Source organism: Lissotriton helveticus, chromosome 7 (assembly GCF_964261635.1).
Source record: "Lissotriton helveticus chromosome 7, aLisHel1.1, whole genome shotgun sequence".
Classification (NCBI taxonomy): domain Eukaryota; kingdom Metazoa; phylum Chordata; class Amphibia; order Caudata; family Salamandridae; genus Lissotriton; species Lissotriton helveticus.
Window position 1 is genome coordinate 538,853,017 of NC_136068.1, and position 16,804 is coordinate 538,869,820.

The 16,804-nt window shown below is 48.0% G+C and overlaps 1 protein-coding gene across 4 annotated transcripts in view; it reads left to right on the plus strand.

Moving 5' to 3' along the window:
* Nucleotides 1-16,804, plus strand: part of LOC144768726 (interferon-induced very large GTPase 1-like) — a 519,921-nt gene that overhangs the window by 341,552 nt on the left and 161,565 nt on the right. For all 4 annotated transcript variants that reach the window (XM_078652601.1, XM_078652603.1, XM_078652602.1 and 1 more), the window contains one exon: nucleotides 622-795. In XM_078652601.1, coding sequence (XP_078508727.1) covers nucleotides 622-795 — 174 coding nt within the window. The remainder of the gene's footprint in view (nucleotides 1-621; nucleotides 796-16,804) is intronic.

Here is a 16,804-nt window from a genome sequence, read left to right on the forward strand (position 1 = left end):
GCATAATGAAGCGTTAAGAGTCCTATCCATGGACCCAGCCTTACCGATAGCCATTGCTATGGCCAAGTTTCTGGGTTGGGCTTGGTCTATCCGATCAAAGGTGCCGCATTTGGCATGCCGATAACTGATACCTAGTACCATTTGATTTGAAAGTATGATCAGAACTGGGATTATGAATCACTGTAGAGCAACCATAGATGAATTTTATGGGGTATCCCAAAATATATTTTAACATGATGCATTCGACAGTTAGTAATGTAATTTAATAACATCTTAAACTATTTATATATGTCTGGTTAACTGGAGTTTTATATTTTATTGTTTGATGTTGTATTGATGAAATGAGGTTTGCTGTGCTTTTATGACTTGACTGTCGAATAAAGCTTATTTGATTTGATTTGAATAAAGCAGGGATGAAACCCGTAAGTACTGTAATATGGTGATTGGTGTGTGGAACTGTGTGGTGCTGTTATGTGCGATTTCTGCTAACCACAACCACTCCACCCACGCCTCCATGTTTTTATCAACATGAGCCATATCGCAATAGTGCTTGCCTTGAGCCTGTTTAATCTGTGCCTCATCACCAAGCAACATTGTCTGTTCTTCAACCCTCTGTTACAGAACAAGAGCTAAGCAGCAGTCAGCCCAAATGGAACTGCCCCCCTATAGCCTGCGATCACAGCTCATGCGTCCCAGACAAGTTTCACCAAAACACTGAGGAGACAAGCAGAACCCATACAGGTCCAGCCAGCCCATGCTTATCAGACACTAACCAACAGCAGGAAACAACATCTGGTGAGTATGACAGTGTAAAATGCTACTGCAGTTGTTCTCTAATGTCTGCTAATCGACCATTTTCAAATCAGTTCAGTTTACTGGTATTGATTGGTTAATAAAAACCATGTCATGAGAAAAGATTGCCCTCGGCTTATTGCACGGAAACTCAAAGCGTGTTGTTAATGTTCATAGTCTGTATTTATTAAAAATGAAACGTAAACAGAGTATGAAAAGAACTGAAACATCATTTCCCAATTCTTATTGTGTCAGAATAAAAGGTGGAATTTCGAACAGAAACTTAAAGTATTTTTTCACAGAGTTAGAGATTAAAACATAAACAGAATATGAAACGGACTAAAACATTTTATTACAATTCGTATAAATAATAATTAAAATTCACATGGCTCTCAGGCAAATGAGTTGAAGGAACTTTAATCGAGAAAATAATATTGCCTTTAAATTGTTGACTTTCACCATGAAGTCAGTTTCACCAGATGGTCAATTAATTTAAATCTTGCCAAAAGAGAGGATCAACTGCCAGTCTGTTTCACACAAGCTGGTTAAACATTGATCATGTGTGAGCGATAAGGGCATTAAAAAGAACTTCATCATATTACTAGTCAAAACCAAGGGCCTGATTTAGAGTTTGGCAGACTGGGTACTATGTCTTAAATATTATGGAATACCGGGCCTGCCAAAACTCCTGGCCGCCCACCTCATTTAGAAATTGGTGGAAAAAAGCTTTTAATTGACGGAGATCCCGTTAGCTCCATTAATGGTACGCTTCCTCTGACCGCCTGATGGATGGGGTAAATTCCTTTTGTTCGAGGCATGTGACCTGCTGAATTCATATCTGTGCATAGATCGCCGCCTAGTGTTGGGTCCGGATGATTGCACATTGTTGTCCTGGAAGAGTCTTCGAAGTATTACAAGATAGGTGGCTCCTCCCTTGGACTACAGTGCGCATGGGCATCCTCTCCATCCCCAGATTGTTTTTCTCCGCCATTGGGTTCGGATGTACTTTCCTACTCTCCAAGTTCGGAATCAATAAAACTTCTCAAAAGGCCAAAAGGCCTTCGAATACCGTCGGTATTGTTAAGCGCTCGGTGCCGATACTCTTTTTACAACTCGGTTGCACTCCAGTCGTTGAATCGGGCCGTGAGGCCTTGTCGACACCACTTGGACCGACCGTCGATGGAACGAAGTCCATTCAAGTACTGCCCTCAGTGCAACTCGAAATTTCTACACACAGACAAACATCCAGTGTGCAACAAATGCCTATCTCCAGATCTCAAAGAAGATAGTTGCCTGGCCTGTGCCCAATTCCGATCAAAAAAGACTATTCGGAATAGACGGGCGGCGAGGCAAGAAATGCAACGATCGGCGCCGGAGCTCGATAACATCTTCGAGGACAAAGACGATCTAGCAAGCGCCGAAGACTCAGACCGAGACGACGGACAATACTGGGAGCCCGACTCCAAATATTACCCCGGAGAGGGAGAACTAATCGTCGATCTCGAAGACTATGATCAGGACATCGTAGCAGTTGAAGACGACTCCGATGACGGCGAGGGGCGAACCATGAGTACACCGCCCCATATAGACACTACACCTCTATCAGAGACTCAGGTCAAGGCATCGCCAGCAGGCCTTAGCCGAGACCAACAATCTCGTTCTACAGCCCCGCCATACCACCCGGCTAAGAACATATCGAAAGAGCCCTCTGAGACACGTCACACAACATCGGTTCCATAAAAACCGAAACTTGTTGACAATACAGTCTTCGGACCGAATTATGTCGACCCGAAGGTATCGAAGCCTAAAGGCGTCGACCCGAAGGCCACAGTACCCTCGAAACCAAAAACAGTTGAGTCGACATCGAAGACAAAAGCTGTTGAGTCGAACTCCAAACCAAAGGCCGTCGAGTCAACCTCAAAGCCAAGACACGTCGATTCGACGCAAAAACAAAAGCACGTCGAATCGACCCCCAAAAGACACGTCGAATCGAGCAAATCAGCCTCAGGTATCGACAAGGGGAACAAACCAGTCGACGACAAAACAAGGCCTACGCCCAAAAGTAACGTCCAACTGAAATCGAAACCAAAGGTGGACGAAAAGAAATCGGGAGAGCCGAAGTCCATCGACCTGAAAAACAGCGTTGAACCGAAGCAGCAGGCTCCAAAACAACAAAAAGAGACCCTCGAACCGACAACATCGCTCGGTCCGAAAAAAGTTGTGAAGCTGGCAAATGTCTTTCAACCAACAAAACCCGTTGAAAAACAACCAAAAGCGATACAACCACCTAAAACGGTCGAGGTACCAAAAACCCTCGACCCGAAGAAACAAAAACCAAAGGTTGTAACACCAAAACCGAAGACTGTTGAGGAGGAGCTTCTTCACCCAGATCCCTCCACAGAGAACCAGTCAAAAATCTACATTGATCCAATAACTGGTAAAGTGACTGTGTATACTAAAATGAAAAGGTCTCTACCAACAGAAGACATTTCCAGAATCCCCTTAAAGAAAAAGAGAGACTGTGCTACCTCTCCTATCCTCTTTGAACCTATCACTCCTGATATGCCTACTACTCCTTATACCCCAACCTCACCAACACGCTCTGACCACAACCCTGATGAAGATCAACATGGGGTGATTTGCTTGTAGGCGAAACACTGAGGTCCTGGGAGGGGTTACGGGAACAACTGGGCTCAGAGTTCTCGAGGTTCAAGTTTATACAGCTAGATAGTTGGGTGAAAGCACTGGTAGGTCAGGGATAACACTTGGGAAGAGCAGCACCATAGAACAAAACTTGGTAGAACGACCAGAAGGGGGTAAAGAAGTTTCGCAGTGGTACTGGAATCTGCTAGAAGAGATAGACGAAGAATTCACCCTCCCGGAACAACTATGGGGATTAGAGCTTGGGGCCCAAAGTATTGACAGATGGCAGAAATCCTGCACCCTGCTATATAAAAGTGTTAAACCTGCATGGCTAAGGCGTAACCACCTTTATACGATACATCAAGCCTATTTCTCCCCCTTAAAACTGTCTAAATTCATTCCAGGAAAGAAATGCAATAAATGCAATTATATTGCGGCTTCGGACATTCATATGTTCAAAGACTGTCCCAACATAACTCAGTTTTGGAATGAAGTGAAAGAGACTCTGGACTCCATTCTTAACATCTCGGTGTCCATTACATTATCTCTTATTATATTTGGATGGGACAACAGTATAAAGGGTCATGTAAGGACATTCTTGTTCTATGCAGTATTACTCGCAAGAAGAGAGATATGTAAGGTTTGGATAGAAAATACGGCACCAACACACGCAAACTGGTTGTCATCCCTGTATGAAACATCCAAGACAACATGCTGAGATCGTGCAACTCACGTAATGTGGCTTTTTGGGACTTTTTGGTTCAGTGGAGACAATAGCCGGGTTTTTTCTTTTGTTTTTTTTCCCCCCGGTCCAATGATTATGCCACAATACTCCAAGAACTAGGCCCCACCCTCTCGGTTTTATGGCTGGTTCCACAGGTTTTAATACCAAGTATGGAGTCATCCCCTGTACCTCTTCGGGTCATCTTCTGCCGATTCTTACTAATCGCGTTCTCTGGTGCAGTTACAACTACGCATTCTGATTTAAGACGCGCATGGCAGTTGGAAGCTATTTAAGAGGTGGGCAAGGCAAATGAGGATAAAAAAAAAAAAGAAAAAAAAAAGATCAGGACGCAGATGTAGGCTTTGGGTATCCACAAAACCCAAATACAGACCCAGACACGGGGTACAGGAGGGGAACCAGACAATGAAGGGACTCTGCCCATTACAGACCCTGCAGTATACCCTACTAAGCCATCACCCACAGAGGATGTAAATGTATGTATACTTGTAAAGCGCACTATCACCTGAAAGGTATCTTGGCGCTGTATACCGCTGTGGAACCCTTCCTGGCTTTCCCTGTGAGATGCCCCCTTACTGGGCACCTCCAAGGTGAGGCCAGGCATCCTAGCGTTTTCGGGGCCGTTGTGGAGATTAAGCAAGTGTAAGGAGTGTCCTAGGGTAGGGGTGGTATGACCCTTAGAGGAAGGAGGTTCAACCAGAGAGAGAGTGCTGCATAATCATTGGTTTTATTAGCACCAAAGATTGAGGTAAACAATGAGAGTCTTGTAGTTTGTAACAACAAAGGATAGTCAGTGTTCAGCCAGCTTTCAGTCTTTCTCTGTAGGCTCCCGGGTTGTGGTCCAACAGAAGGTCTTCAAAGTTCGAAGGTACTCAAAGGAAAGAAAAGAAAATACCCCGGGTTACTGGCGTGACCGATAGTCGATTAATGGCAGGAAGGGGGGGGGGGGGGCGGGGACGTGAAGGGGATCACCAGGGACCGCAACCGATCTGTGCTCTGCTGTCTCGTGAACGTGTTTAGACTTGCACACACTCACGCATGTCCCGTGACCACCCAGCCACCCCCTACCGGTTCCCTCCCTCTGTGAAGAACGCTCCCCGTAACTTTGCCCGTACCTTGTGGAGCCACACTTCTCCTGTTGAAGTGGGGCGGAGCGTGGTTCCGTTGGCCTCCCGGCTTTTCCTTCTCCGGCGGCGACCTGGCGTCTGGGTCCTCTCTTCTCTCGGGTGGCGGCAGCACTGCTTCAGTAGTCTCCTGCAATACGGCGAAGGTCTCCCGAGAGTATTCCTCTTCTCCGATGCTGGCTCCGACGTTCTCCTCAGGACGTCGCATTATCAGCGCCGTCGTCGCTCCCGATTGGATAAACGGGGATGACGTCACCAGTGGAGCTCCCTCCTCCGGGCAAGCCCAAGCTGCCTTAAAGGGAGCGTAGCTGTCCTGCGTATGCCGAGGTGAAAAGGAAGAGGGACAAATGTCAGTATCCGACTCGTGGCAGGCAGGGACCCCCTGACAGCAAGCTATTGCCCAGAGTTGCAGAGTGGGACCCATGATTAAAATAGGCACCTAGGCGAGAATGATCGAGTCAGTGGACATTGAGCCCAAGACCCTGCCGCGTCGGGAATTGAACCCTGGTCCCGGGCCAGACCTTTGCCTCAGGGTCTGCCGCTCTAATCGGTGAGCCACACTTCAATACAGTTGCATTTAATTCTCTGTTAGATAGAGCAGCAACCTACCACAATGTAGATATACACTATGATGCTATTGAGGAAGATTTCCTCTTTGATACACTCACAACATCTGAAAGACACGTTAAAACACTCCCAATGCTAAAAGGGGTGTTAAAACACGCAGGTGACATTTTTAAGGACACTGCTAGGGCCCAGGTCATAAACCCAAGAATTGAGAAGAAATACAGAGCTGCACCTATAGATCGCACATACATCAAAGGACAGCTACCCCTAGATTCCTTAGTGGTATCAAACGCACGTAAGCGTGCAAACTCACAGACTACTGGTGAGGCTGCACCTCCAGACAAGGAATCTAAGATATTTGAGGCGTCAGGCAAAAGAGTGGCGGCCCAGGCAGCAAACTCCTGGAGAATAGCCAATACACAGGCCTTGCTAGCCAGATATGATAGGGCGCACTACGACAGTTTGGAGGAAATTCTCCAACACTTACCTGATCCATACAAACAGCAGGCAGATGAACTTATACAAGAGGGAAAGCTCATCATCAATGCATCCATTAAGTGTGCACTAGACGCTGCAGACACAGCTGCCAGATCCATCAATACCAGCGTGCTAATAAGGCGACACGCATGGCTTCGCATATCAGGCTTTAAGAAGGAAGTCCAATCTACAATTCTTAATCAGCCAATTAACCCAGACTTTTTATTTGGTCCAGCAGTTGATTCAATTCTGGACAAAATGAAAAAGGATGCAGAAACATCTATGGAGCTCTCCAGTCCCAACAACACAGGGGCTCCTTTCGTCGCTCCAATTATAGAGGAGGAGCACGAGGAACATCACAGCAATCCTCCAACTACAAAACTAACACACAATCCACATATAACAAGAATACCAGCAGGGGTGGTTATAGAGGAAACAATACCAAAGGCAGAGGTTGTGGAGGCAATGCAAATAGATCCTCCACTAACACAAAGCAGTGACTTCCTGATACTCCCCCCAGACCACATAACACCAGTCGGGGGAAGAATACAACAATTTCAACAAGTCTGGTTGAAATTGGTGACCTCTCCTACCACGTAGGAAGCGGCCGCTCCCCTTGCACCCTGCCCGACTGCCACAGCGCTTTGCAGAGACTGTTACTGGTATTGTAGCGCTATACGCCTGCCTGCCATTGCTTTGCCTGCCACTGCTGACGCTTTGTATACCTGCACTTTGTGTGTTTAAAAAATTGCATTGTGTGTGTAATTCCGATTGGGTAAACGTGCATCTCGTCATTTTTTCATTTATTATCAGCTAGCGCTCAGCTTGCACTGTTGATTGGCTGTACTACTCACTTTTCAGGTCAGAGTTGCGCCGGTGCCACTGCCCTCAGCGTCTCTCCTCCCTGCGCCCCAACCTCGCCCAGGCTGAATTTCGATCCCCCCACCATTTTGTTTGTTGTGCCTAACCAGCACCTACAGCCCACCTCCCGCCTCCCAGCTGCCCCTCCCCCGCTCCGCCCCCTCCACTATCCATATATGACTGATGTCCCATCGCGCAGCGTCCACGCGCTGCGGCCGCGCCGAAGGTGCGCCAAAGGTAAGCCCGTCTACGCCCATCCGCGCCTGGACCGCGCCCAGCGCCAGACCCCCTGGCCCCCGCATCACCCACCCCTCCCGCATTACTTACAATGCCTCCACCCTCCTATCACTGAACCCCGGCCGACTCCCTAACTGCGCCCAAGCAGCACCAGGACACATCCATGGACCCTTCACCTGCCACTCCTGCAAATTCTCCGGCATCAAGACCCACACCAAACCCTCAAACACCAAACAGAGATCCAACACCAACCACCTTAACTGCATCCTTCTCAACACCCGCTCGGTTCACAAACACACCATCGACCTTTGGAATCTACTCGACACCTTTTCTCCGGACATCGCCTTCCTTACAGAAACCTGGATGAATGCCTCCTCAGCTCCAGACATCACCATAGCCATCCCGGACGGCTACAAGATCATCCGTAAGGACCGCACCATCCAAACAGGAGGAGGCATCGCCATCGTCCACAAGAACACCATCCGCGTCTCAACCAGCTCAGAAGACAACCTCACCATCGCCGAACACCTTCACTTCCAGATCCACACCGACCCTAAGACCACACTCAGAGGCACCCTCCTCTACAGGCCACCAGGACCCCGTACAAAATTCAGCGAAGACATCACTGACTTCATCACCCCACACGCCCTCCCCTCGGAAGAATACATTCTACTGGGAGACCTCAATTTCAACCTGGAAAAGAGCAACGACAGTAACACTACCACCCTTCTGGACAATCTCGCGAATCTCGGACTCAGACAACTTGTCAACACCCCCACACATTTCGCAGGACACACACTCGACCCTATCTTCACTTCCAGCAAGCATATCTCCTTCACTCACACCACACCCCTCCACTGGACGGACCACAGCTGCGTCCACTTCATTTACAACAAGACCACGACCCACAACCACCCTCAACCAACTTTGCGAAGAAATTGGAACAAAATCACCATCTACCAGATCTCCACATCGCTTCTTCAAAAACCCCCTGCCTACTCAACGAACCCTAACCAAGCCGCTATCAACCTCACACAATGGCTAACCCAAACCGCCGACAAACTAGCACCCCTGAAAAAACAACAAATCAAGCAAGGAAGCAAGAACGCCCCCTGGTTTAACGATGACCTTAAGAAATCCAAGAAGCTCTGTCGCTCCCTTGAGAAAACTTGGAAAAAAGACCCAAACTCTACCACCCTAGCCGCCTTCAAAAACGCCACCCGCAAACACCACCAACTAATCCGGACAGCCAAGAAATCAGCACTCAAAGACCGACTAGACAACAACGCTCGCAACAGCCAGGAACTTTTCAACATCATCAAAGAATTCACCAACCCTACCGCCAGCTCCAACGACATCACCCCCTCTCAAGTCCTCTGCGACTCCCTCGCCTCATTCTTCCATGACAAAATCGCCGACATTCATAACAGCTTTGACAACCTACCCGTAAACCAGTCCACCCCTCTCACCTCCGAACCTGTGCCTCTTCCGAATAACCTTTCTGACTGGAACCCAATCACCACAGAAGACACCATTCACCTGATGAACTCCATCCAATCAGGATCCCCTACAGACCCATGCCCCCATCACATCTTCAACAAAGCAAACTCCGTTATCGCACCCCATCTCCGAGACGTCATCAACTGCTCCCTCAACTCCGCCACATTCCCAGAAAGCTGGAAACACGTCGAACTCAACGCCCTTCGGAAGAAACCCACAGCCGACCCCACCGAACTCAAAAACTACCGCCCCATCTCGCTCCTCCCATTCCCTGCCAAAGTCATTGAGAAAGCCATCAACAATCAACTCGCCGCCTTCCTCGAAACCAACAAATCACTCGACTCCTCACAGTCTGGCTTCCGAGCCAAACACAGCACCGAGACCGCCCTCATCGCAGCAACAGACGACATCCGAACTCTACTGGACAACGGAGACACAGTCGCCCTCATCCTCCTTGACCTCTCTGCAGCCTTCGACACAGTCTGCCATAGCACCCTGATACAACGCCTCAGAAACATCGGAATTCAAGGAAAACCATTGGACTGGATCATCTTGTTCCTCGCTGGAAGAACTCAGAGAGTCCGCCTCCCCCCTTTTAAGTCAGAGGCCTCCGAAGTCATCTGCGGCGTCCCGCAAGGATCATCACTCAGCCCCACCCTCTTCAACGTTTACATGAGCCCCCTCGCAACCATCGCACGTCAACACAACCTCAACATCATCTCCTACGCTGATGACACTCAGCTGATCCTCTCACTCACCAAAGACCCAAACACCGCCAAAACCAACCTACATGAAGGAATGAAAGAAGTTGCCGAATGGATGAAGCACAGCCGTCTGAAACTGAACTCGGACAAAACGGAAGTCCTCATCTTAGGTGCATCCCCTTCCGCCTGGGACGACTCTTGGTGGCCAACGGCCCTAGGAAAAGCCCCCACACCGACTGACCACGCACGGAACCTGGGCATCATCCTGGACTCCTCACTCTCGATGACCAGACAAGTCAATGCCGTCTCATCATCATGCTTCAACATCCTACGCATGCTCAAAAAAACATTTCGCTGGATCCCCACCGAAACAAGAAAAACGGTCACCCACGCACTGATTACTAGCCGGCTAGACTACGGAAACACCCTTTACACCGGTACCACCGCAAAACTGCAGAAAAAACTCCAACGCATCCAAAATGCTTCAGCCAGACTCATACTAGACATCCCTCGCAAAGACCACATCTCCGGTCACCTGAAAGACCTGCACTGGCTCCCTGTCAACAAAAGGATAACGTTCCGTCTCCTCACCCACGCACACAAAGCCCTCTACGAACTTGGACCGGATTGCCTCAACACGCGCCTTTCCTTTTACACCCCCACCCGCCAGCTGCGGTCATCCAACCAAGCCCTCGCCGCCGTCCCGCGCATCCACAAAGCCACCATGGGGGGAAGATCCTTCTACTTAGCGGCCAAAACCTGGAATTCCCTTCCCATCCACCTTCGCCTCACTCAAAACCACCTAGCCTTCAGAAAACAGCTTAAAACCTGGATATTCGATAAATAAGCCTCCCCCTTCCTCAAGCGCCTTGAGACCCTCTGGGTATGTAGTGCACTATATAAATTCTGACTTGACTTGACTTGACTTGGTTAAATATCACAACAGACAAGTGGGTCAGGCAAATTATCCAACATGGCTATTGCCTAGAGCTCACCTCAACTCCACCCAACATACCACCCGTGCACCGTCCTATGTCACAGGAACATATAGCGTTACTTCAGCAAGAGGTCATCAGTATGCTGCAAAAGGGGGCCATAGAACCAGTCCCACTGCAACATCAGGGAACAGGAGTATACTCCCTATACTTCCTAATTCCAAAGAAGGACGGGTCTCTCAGACCAATATTGGACCTCAGGCCCCTCAACCTCTACATTCTGTCAGAGCATTTTCACATGCTCACTCTCCAGCAAGTCTTACCATTGCTTCAACAGGGAGACTTCCTAGCAACTTTAGACCTCAAAGATGCATACTTTCATATACCAATACACCCTGCTCACAGAAAGTATTTGAGGTTCACCATTCAAGGGCAACACTACCAATTCAAAGTCCTGCCATTTGGGGTGACAACAGCTCCAAGAGTGTTCACCAAATGTCTAGCTACGGTAGCGGCACACTTCAGAAGGCAACACATACATGTGTACCCTTATCTGGACGACTGTCTAATACACGCGCCAACAGCCCAGCAAATGTGCCAACAACATGTCAAAGACCATACACCTACTGCACAGTTTAGGATTCTCACTAAACTACCCAAAGTCACACCTACAACCCTCCCACGTCCAACAGTACCTGGGAGTGACAATAGACACACTGTCAGCAAAAGCATATCCCAACACAGCACGGGTCCAGGGAATGCAGACGCTAATACAAAAGTTCAGACCCCAACACTCACTACCAGCTCAAGTGTTTATGCAGCTAATAGGCATGATGGCCTCGCGCATATTCATAGTCCCTCACGCCAGACTACATATGCGTCCGCTACAAGAATTCCTAGCAAGGCAGTGGAACCAGGCTCACGGGCAACTAAAAGACCTAGTGTTGGTGACCAGTCGTGCATACAACTCGCTGCATTGGTGGAATCCACAAAACCTTTGCAAAGGTCGACTGTTCCAAGAGCCTGTCCCACAAATAGTGTTAACAGCGGACGCATCCCTACTAGGATGGGGAGCCCATGTCCTACACTACACAGTGCAGGGACTCTGGACTGTACAGCAAAAGAAAATGCATATAAATCTCCTAGAATTGATGGCCATCTTTCTAGCCCTAAAAGCTTTTGCGAAACACTTACGCAACAAAGCTGGGTTAATCCGGAACGCACAACATGACAGCTATGTATTACATTCAGAAACAGGGAGGAACACACTCACCACAGCTGTCGCACCTAGCTCAGCAATGTGGAAAGGGGCCATTCAGAGGAACATCTTTCTCATGGCAGAGCACCTCCCAGGCAAGGACAACCAAGTGGCAGACCTCTTAAGCAGGCACAGCCAACAGATGCACGAATGGGAAATTCACCCCAAAGTGCTCCAACCATTCTTCCGGAAGTTTGGACACCCGGAAATAGATCTGTTTGCCACAAGCGAAAACGTAAAATGCCAGTACTTTGCCGCCAGGTTCCCACATCCGCTGTCGCAAGGCAATGCGATATGGATGAACTGGTCAGGCAAATTTGCGTACGCTTTTCCCCCAGCTCCACTAATACCGCTGGTGGCACGCAAAATGCGCCAACATTTGCTGACGCTAATCCTAGTTGCTCCCACGTGGGCGAGACAACCATGGTACACGACGTTCCTAGAACTGTCAGTGGTGCCTCATCAAAGACTACGACTAACACCCAGTCTTCTAACGCAGAACAATGGCGAAATCCAACACCCAGATCCCCAACAGCTGAACCTAGCGATCTGGCTCCTAAAATCCTAGAATGTGGATACCTCAACTTGCCCCCAGACTGCATGAATATTATCAAAGAGGCAAGGAAACCCACTACCAGAGCATGCTATGCAGCAAAGTGGAAACGTTTCGTCATTTATTGTAATAACAATGACATTAACCCGCTTGATGCTTCCACTCAAAACATCATTTGCTACCTATTGCACCTCCAACTGTGCAATTTAGCTTTTTCATCCATCCGAATACACCTAGCTGCGTTAGCAGCATATTTGCAAAATAGACAACACCTTTCACTATTCAGGGTGCTAGCAATTAAAGCGTTTATGGAAGGACTTAAACGCGTAATTCCTCCAAGACACCCACCATCACCAGTCTGGAATCTAAACATTGTTTTAACCAGACTAATGGGACCACCTTTTGAACCACTACACTCATGCGAAATACAATTTCTTACTTGGAAGGTGGCTTTCCTCATTGCCATTACTTCGCTTCGAAGAGTTAGCGAGCTACAAGCCCTAACTATTCAAGAGCCATTCATCCAGGTACATGTAAATAGAGTAGTTCTTAGAACAAACCCTAAGTTCATGCCAAAAGTGGTATCCCATTTCCATTTAAATCAAACTATTGAACTGCCAGTGTTCTTTCAGAACCCACAAACAGTAGCTGAAAGGGCCTTGCATACACTTGATGTCAAAAGAGCTTTGCTATATTACATAGACAGAACTAAAACATTTTGCAAAACAAAACAATTGTTTGTTGCCTTCTCACCTCAACACAAGGGTAACCCTATTTCAAAATCAGGCATAGCCAGATGGATAGTTAAGTGAATACAAATATGTTATATAAAGGCAAAACGCACCTTAACAGTCCCCCCTGGAGGGCATTCCACACGTAAGCTAGGGGCATCCATGGCTTTCCTAGGAAATATTCCTTTACACGAAATTTTCAGAGCAGCCACATGGTCAACCACACATACATTTACAAAACACTATTGTGTAGATGTACATTCAAAACAGCAAGCTGCTGTAGGACAGGCTGTTCTCAAAACTCTTTTCCAGACTGCTGCAGCTAACACAGGTAGCCACCGCTAAGGGAGATACTGCTATACATTCTATGCACAGATATGAATTCAGCAGCCCACATGCCTCAAACGGAATATGCTACTTACCAGTATGCATCTGTTCTTGGCATGTAGGGCTGCTGATATTCATATCGCCCACCCGCCTCCCCGGTGCCTGTCGCAGCTGCAGCATTCACCCTTTGCATGGACATCTCTTACTGTACTATACTCCATCTCTGCCACAATGGCGAAAAACAATCTGGGGATGGAGAGGATGCCCATGGGCACTGTAGTCCAAGGGAGGAGCCACCTATCTCGTAATACTTCGAAGACTCTTCCAGGACAACAATGTGCAATCATCCGGACCCAACACTAGGTGGCGATCTATGCACAGATATGAATATCAGCAGCCCTACATGCAAAGAACAGATGCATACTGGTAAGTAGCATATTCCTTCTGTCCATCACCTCCAGGTAAAACCTGGCAGTGAGGGGCAGAAAAAACACAAATAATGTCCCCCACACCCCAGAGAAAACTTCCTTGGTGTGAGGGTCAATAGTTTCTTGCTTTTTCAGAAACAAACTCACCCCTTGGGAGTTTGTTTCCGAAAAACTAAGAAGTTTAAAAGTTTGGTGAACAGTCATTAAAATAGATGGTGGTCGTCCACCAAACGTTTTCCACCTTGAAGTGAACCACTGCGATGTTGGTTCCTTTCAAGACAAAGACATAACCGCTGGGCCGGTGGTCATCTCTAAATTTGATGGATGGTAGTCAGTTTGGCACAGGTAATTTCCTATGCCACCTGACAGACAGAGTGTTATCTACCATCCCCGAAATCAGGCACCAAGTCTTGACTGCTTAGCATAAAGTGTACTGTTGTAAAATATAATCCTATATTATAAGCTCCTAATGTGGATCTCAACATTCTTCCAAAAGTCCTCAGCATTGCAGGACAGATAGAAAGCATGTAAATCAGAGTTTCACTGAATGAAGTTAAAAAACTTTGGGTAGTCGAGGCAATAGCTGAATTAAACCAATGTTCTTTAATTTCCTATATAGGCAACAGTAGAAAGCATAATCTCAAAAAAGCATGACATACATTTTTGTAATTTGGGTAGTTTGTAACCCTTAGCCCCTAAAAAGATGAAGGTCATAGGAGTGGAATAGCATCCCAACACATGCTTTGGAATTGCCTTAAATTGTAAGGTTGTTATGGAATTCGATACAAAAGGGGATGATGGACGGAGCGTTTGAACAAATCAAACACTCACCCCCAGTCAACTGATCTGGGTTTAATCCATCACCATTCTTTAGTTCACTCAGCCACCCCAGTTCAGACATGGCTATCTGCAAATCAGTCTGACCCTGTGCCTTGTGGGAACAGTCCAGCCCGAACTGCCAAGCCATGTCTTCCCTGGACCAGAAACAAGCATCCTGGGACCGGTTTCGGATTCATAATCCTCATCAGCCAGGCTATCTTGAATCCAGTGGCCAAGTCAAGTCAAGTCAAGTCATAACATTTATATAGCGCACTACATACCCAGAGGGTTTCAAGGCGCTTAGGGAGGGGAGGTGGATTATTTGTCAAATATCCACGTTTTAAGCTGCTTTCTGAACGCTAGGTGATTCTGGGTGAGGCGGAGGTAAGCGGGGAGTGAGTTCCATGTTTTGGCAGCCAGGTATGAGAAGGATCTGCCTCCCATGGTGGACTTGTTGATGCGAGGTACAGTGGCGAGGGCTTGGCTGGAAGAGCGAAGTTGGCGGGAGGGGGTGTAGAAGGACAGTCGAGAGTTGAGGCAATCTGGTCCGATGTCGTAGAGTGATTTGTGTGCGTGGGTAAGCAGTCGGAAAGTGATCCTCTTATTGACGGGTAGCCAGTGGAGGTCTTTAAGGTGACCAGAGATGTGTTCGTTGCGTGAACAAGGGGCTCACGTCTGAGCATACCCTGCCACACTTAGGGCGAACAAAGCGATACAAAAGGGGATGATGGACGGAGCGTTTGAACAAATCAAACACTCACCCCCAGTCAACTGATCTGGGTTTAATCCATCACCATTCTTTAGTTCACTCAGCCACCCCAGTTCAGACATGGCTATATGCAAATCAGTCTGACCCTGTGCCTTGTGGAAACAGTCCAGCCCGAACTGCCAAGCCATGTCTTCCCTGGACCAGAAACAAGCATCCTGGGACCGGTTTCGGATTCATAATCCTCATCAGCCAGGCTATCTTGAACCCAGTGGCCAAGTGAACAAGGGACTCACGTCTGAGCATACCCTGCCACACTTAGGGCGAACAAAGCGATACAAAGGGGATGATGGACGGAGCGTTTGAACAAATCAAACACTCACCCCCAGTCAACTGATCTGGGTTTAATCCATCACCATTCTTTAGTTCACTCAGCCACCCCAGTTCAGACATAGCTATATGCAAATCAGTCTGACCCTGTGCCTTGTGGGAACAGTCCAGCCCGAACTGCCAAGCCATGTCTTCCCTGGACCAGAAACAAGCATCCTGGGACCTGTTTCGGATTCATAATCCTCATCAGCCAGGCTATCTTGAATCCAGTAGCCAAGTGAACAAGGGACTCATGTCTGAGCATACCCTGCCACACTTAGGGCGAACAAAGCGATACAAAAGGGGATGATGGACGGAGCGTTTGAACAAATCAAACACTCACCCCCAGTCAACTGATCGGGGTTTAATCCATCACCATTCTTTAGTTCACTCAGCCACCCCAGTTCAGACATGGCTATATGCAAATCAGTCTGACCCTGTGCCTTGTGGGAACAGTCCAGCCCGCACTGCCAAGCCATGTCTTCCCTGGACCAGAAACAAGCATCCGGGACCGGTTTCGGATTCATAATCCTCATCAGCCAGGCTATCTTGAATCCAGTGGCCAAGTGAACAAGGGACTCACGTCTGAGCATACCCTGCCACACTTAGGGCGAACAAAGCGATACAAAAGGGGATGATGGACGGAGCGTTTGAACAAATCAAACACTCACCCCCAGTCAACTGATCTGGGTTTAATCCATCACCATTCTTTAGTTCACTCAGCCACCCCAGTTCAGACATGGCTATATGCAAATCAGTCTGACCCTGTGCCTTGTGGGAACAGTCCAGCCCGAACTGCCAAGTCATGTCTTCCCTGGACCAGAAACAAGCATCCTGGGACCGGTTTCGGATTCATAATCCTCATCAGCCAGGCTATCTTGAATCCAGTGGCCAAGTGAACAAGGGACTCACGTCTGAGCATACCCTGCCACACTTAGGGCGAACAAAGCGATACAAAAGGGGATGATGGACGGAGCGTTTGAACAAATCAAACACTCACCCCCAGTCAACTGATCTGGGCTTAATCCATC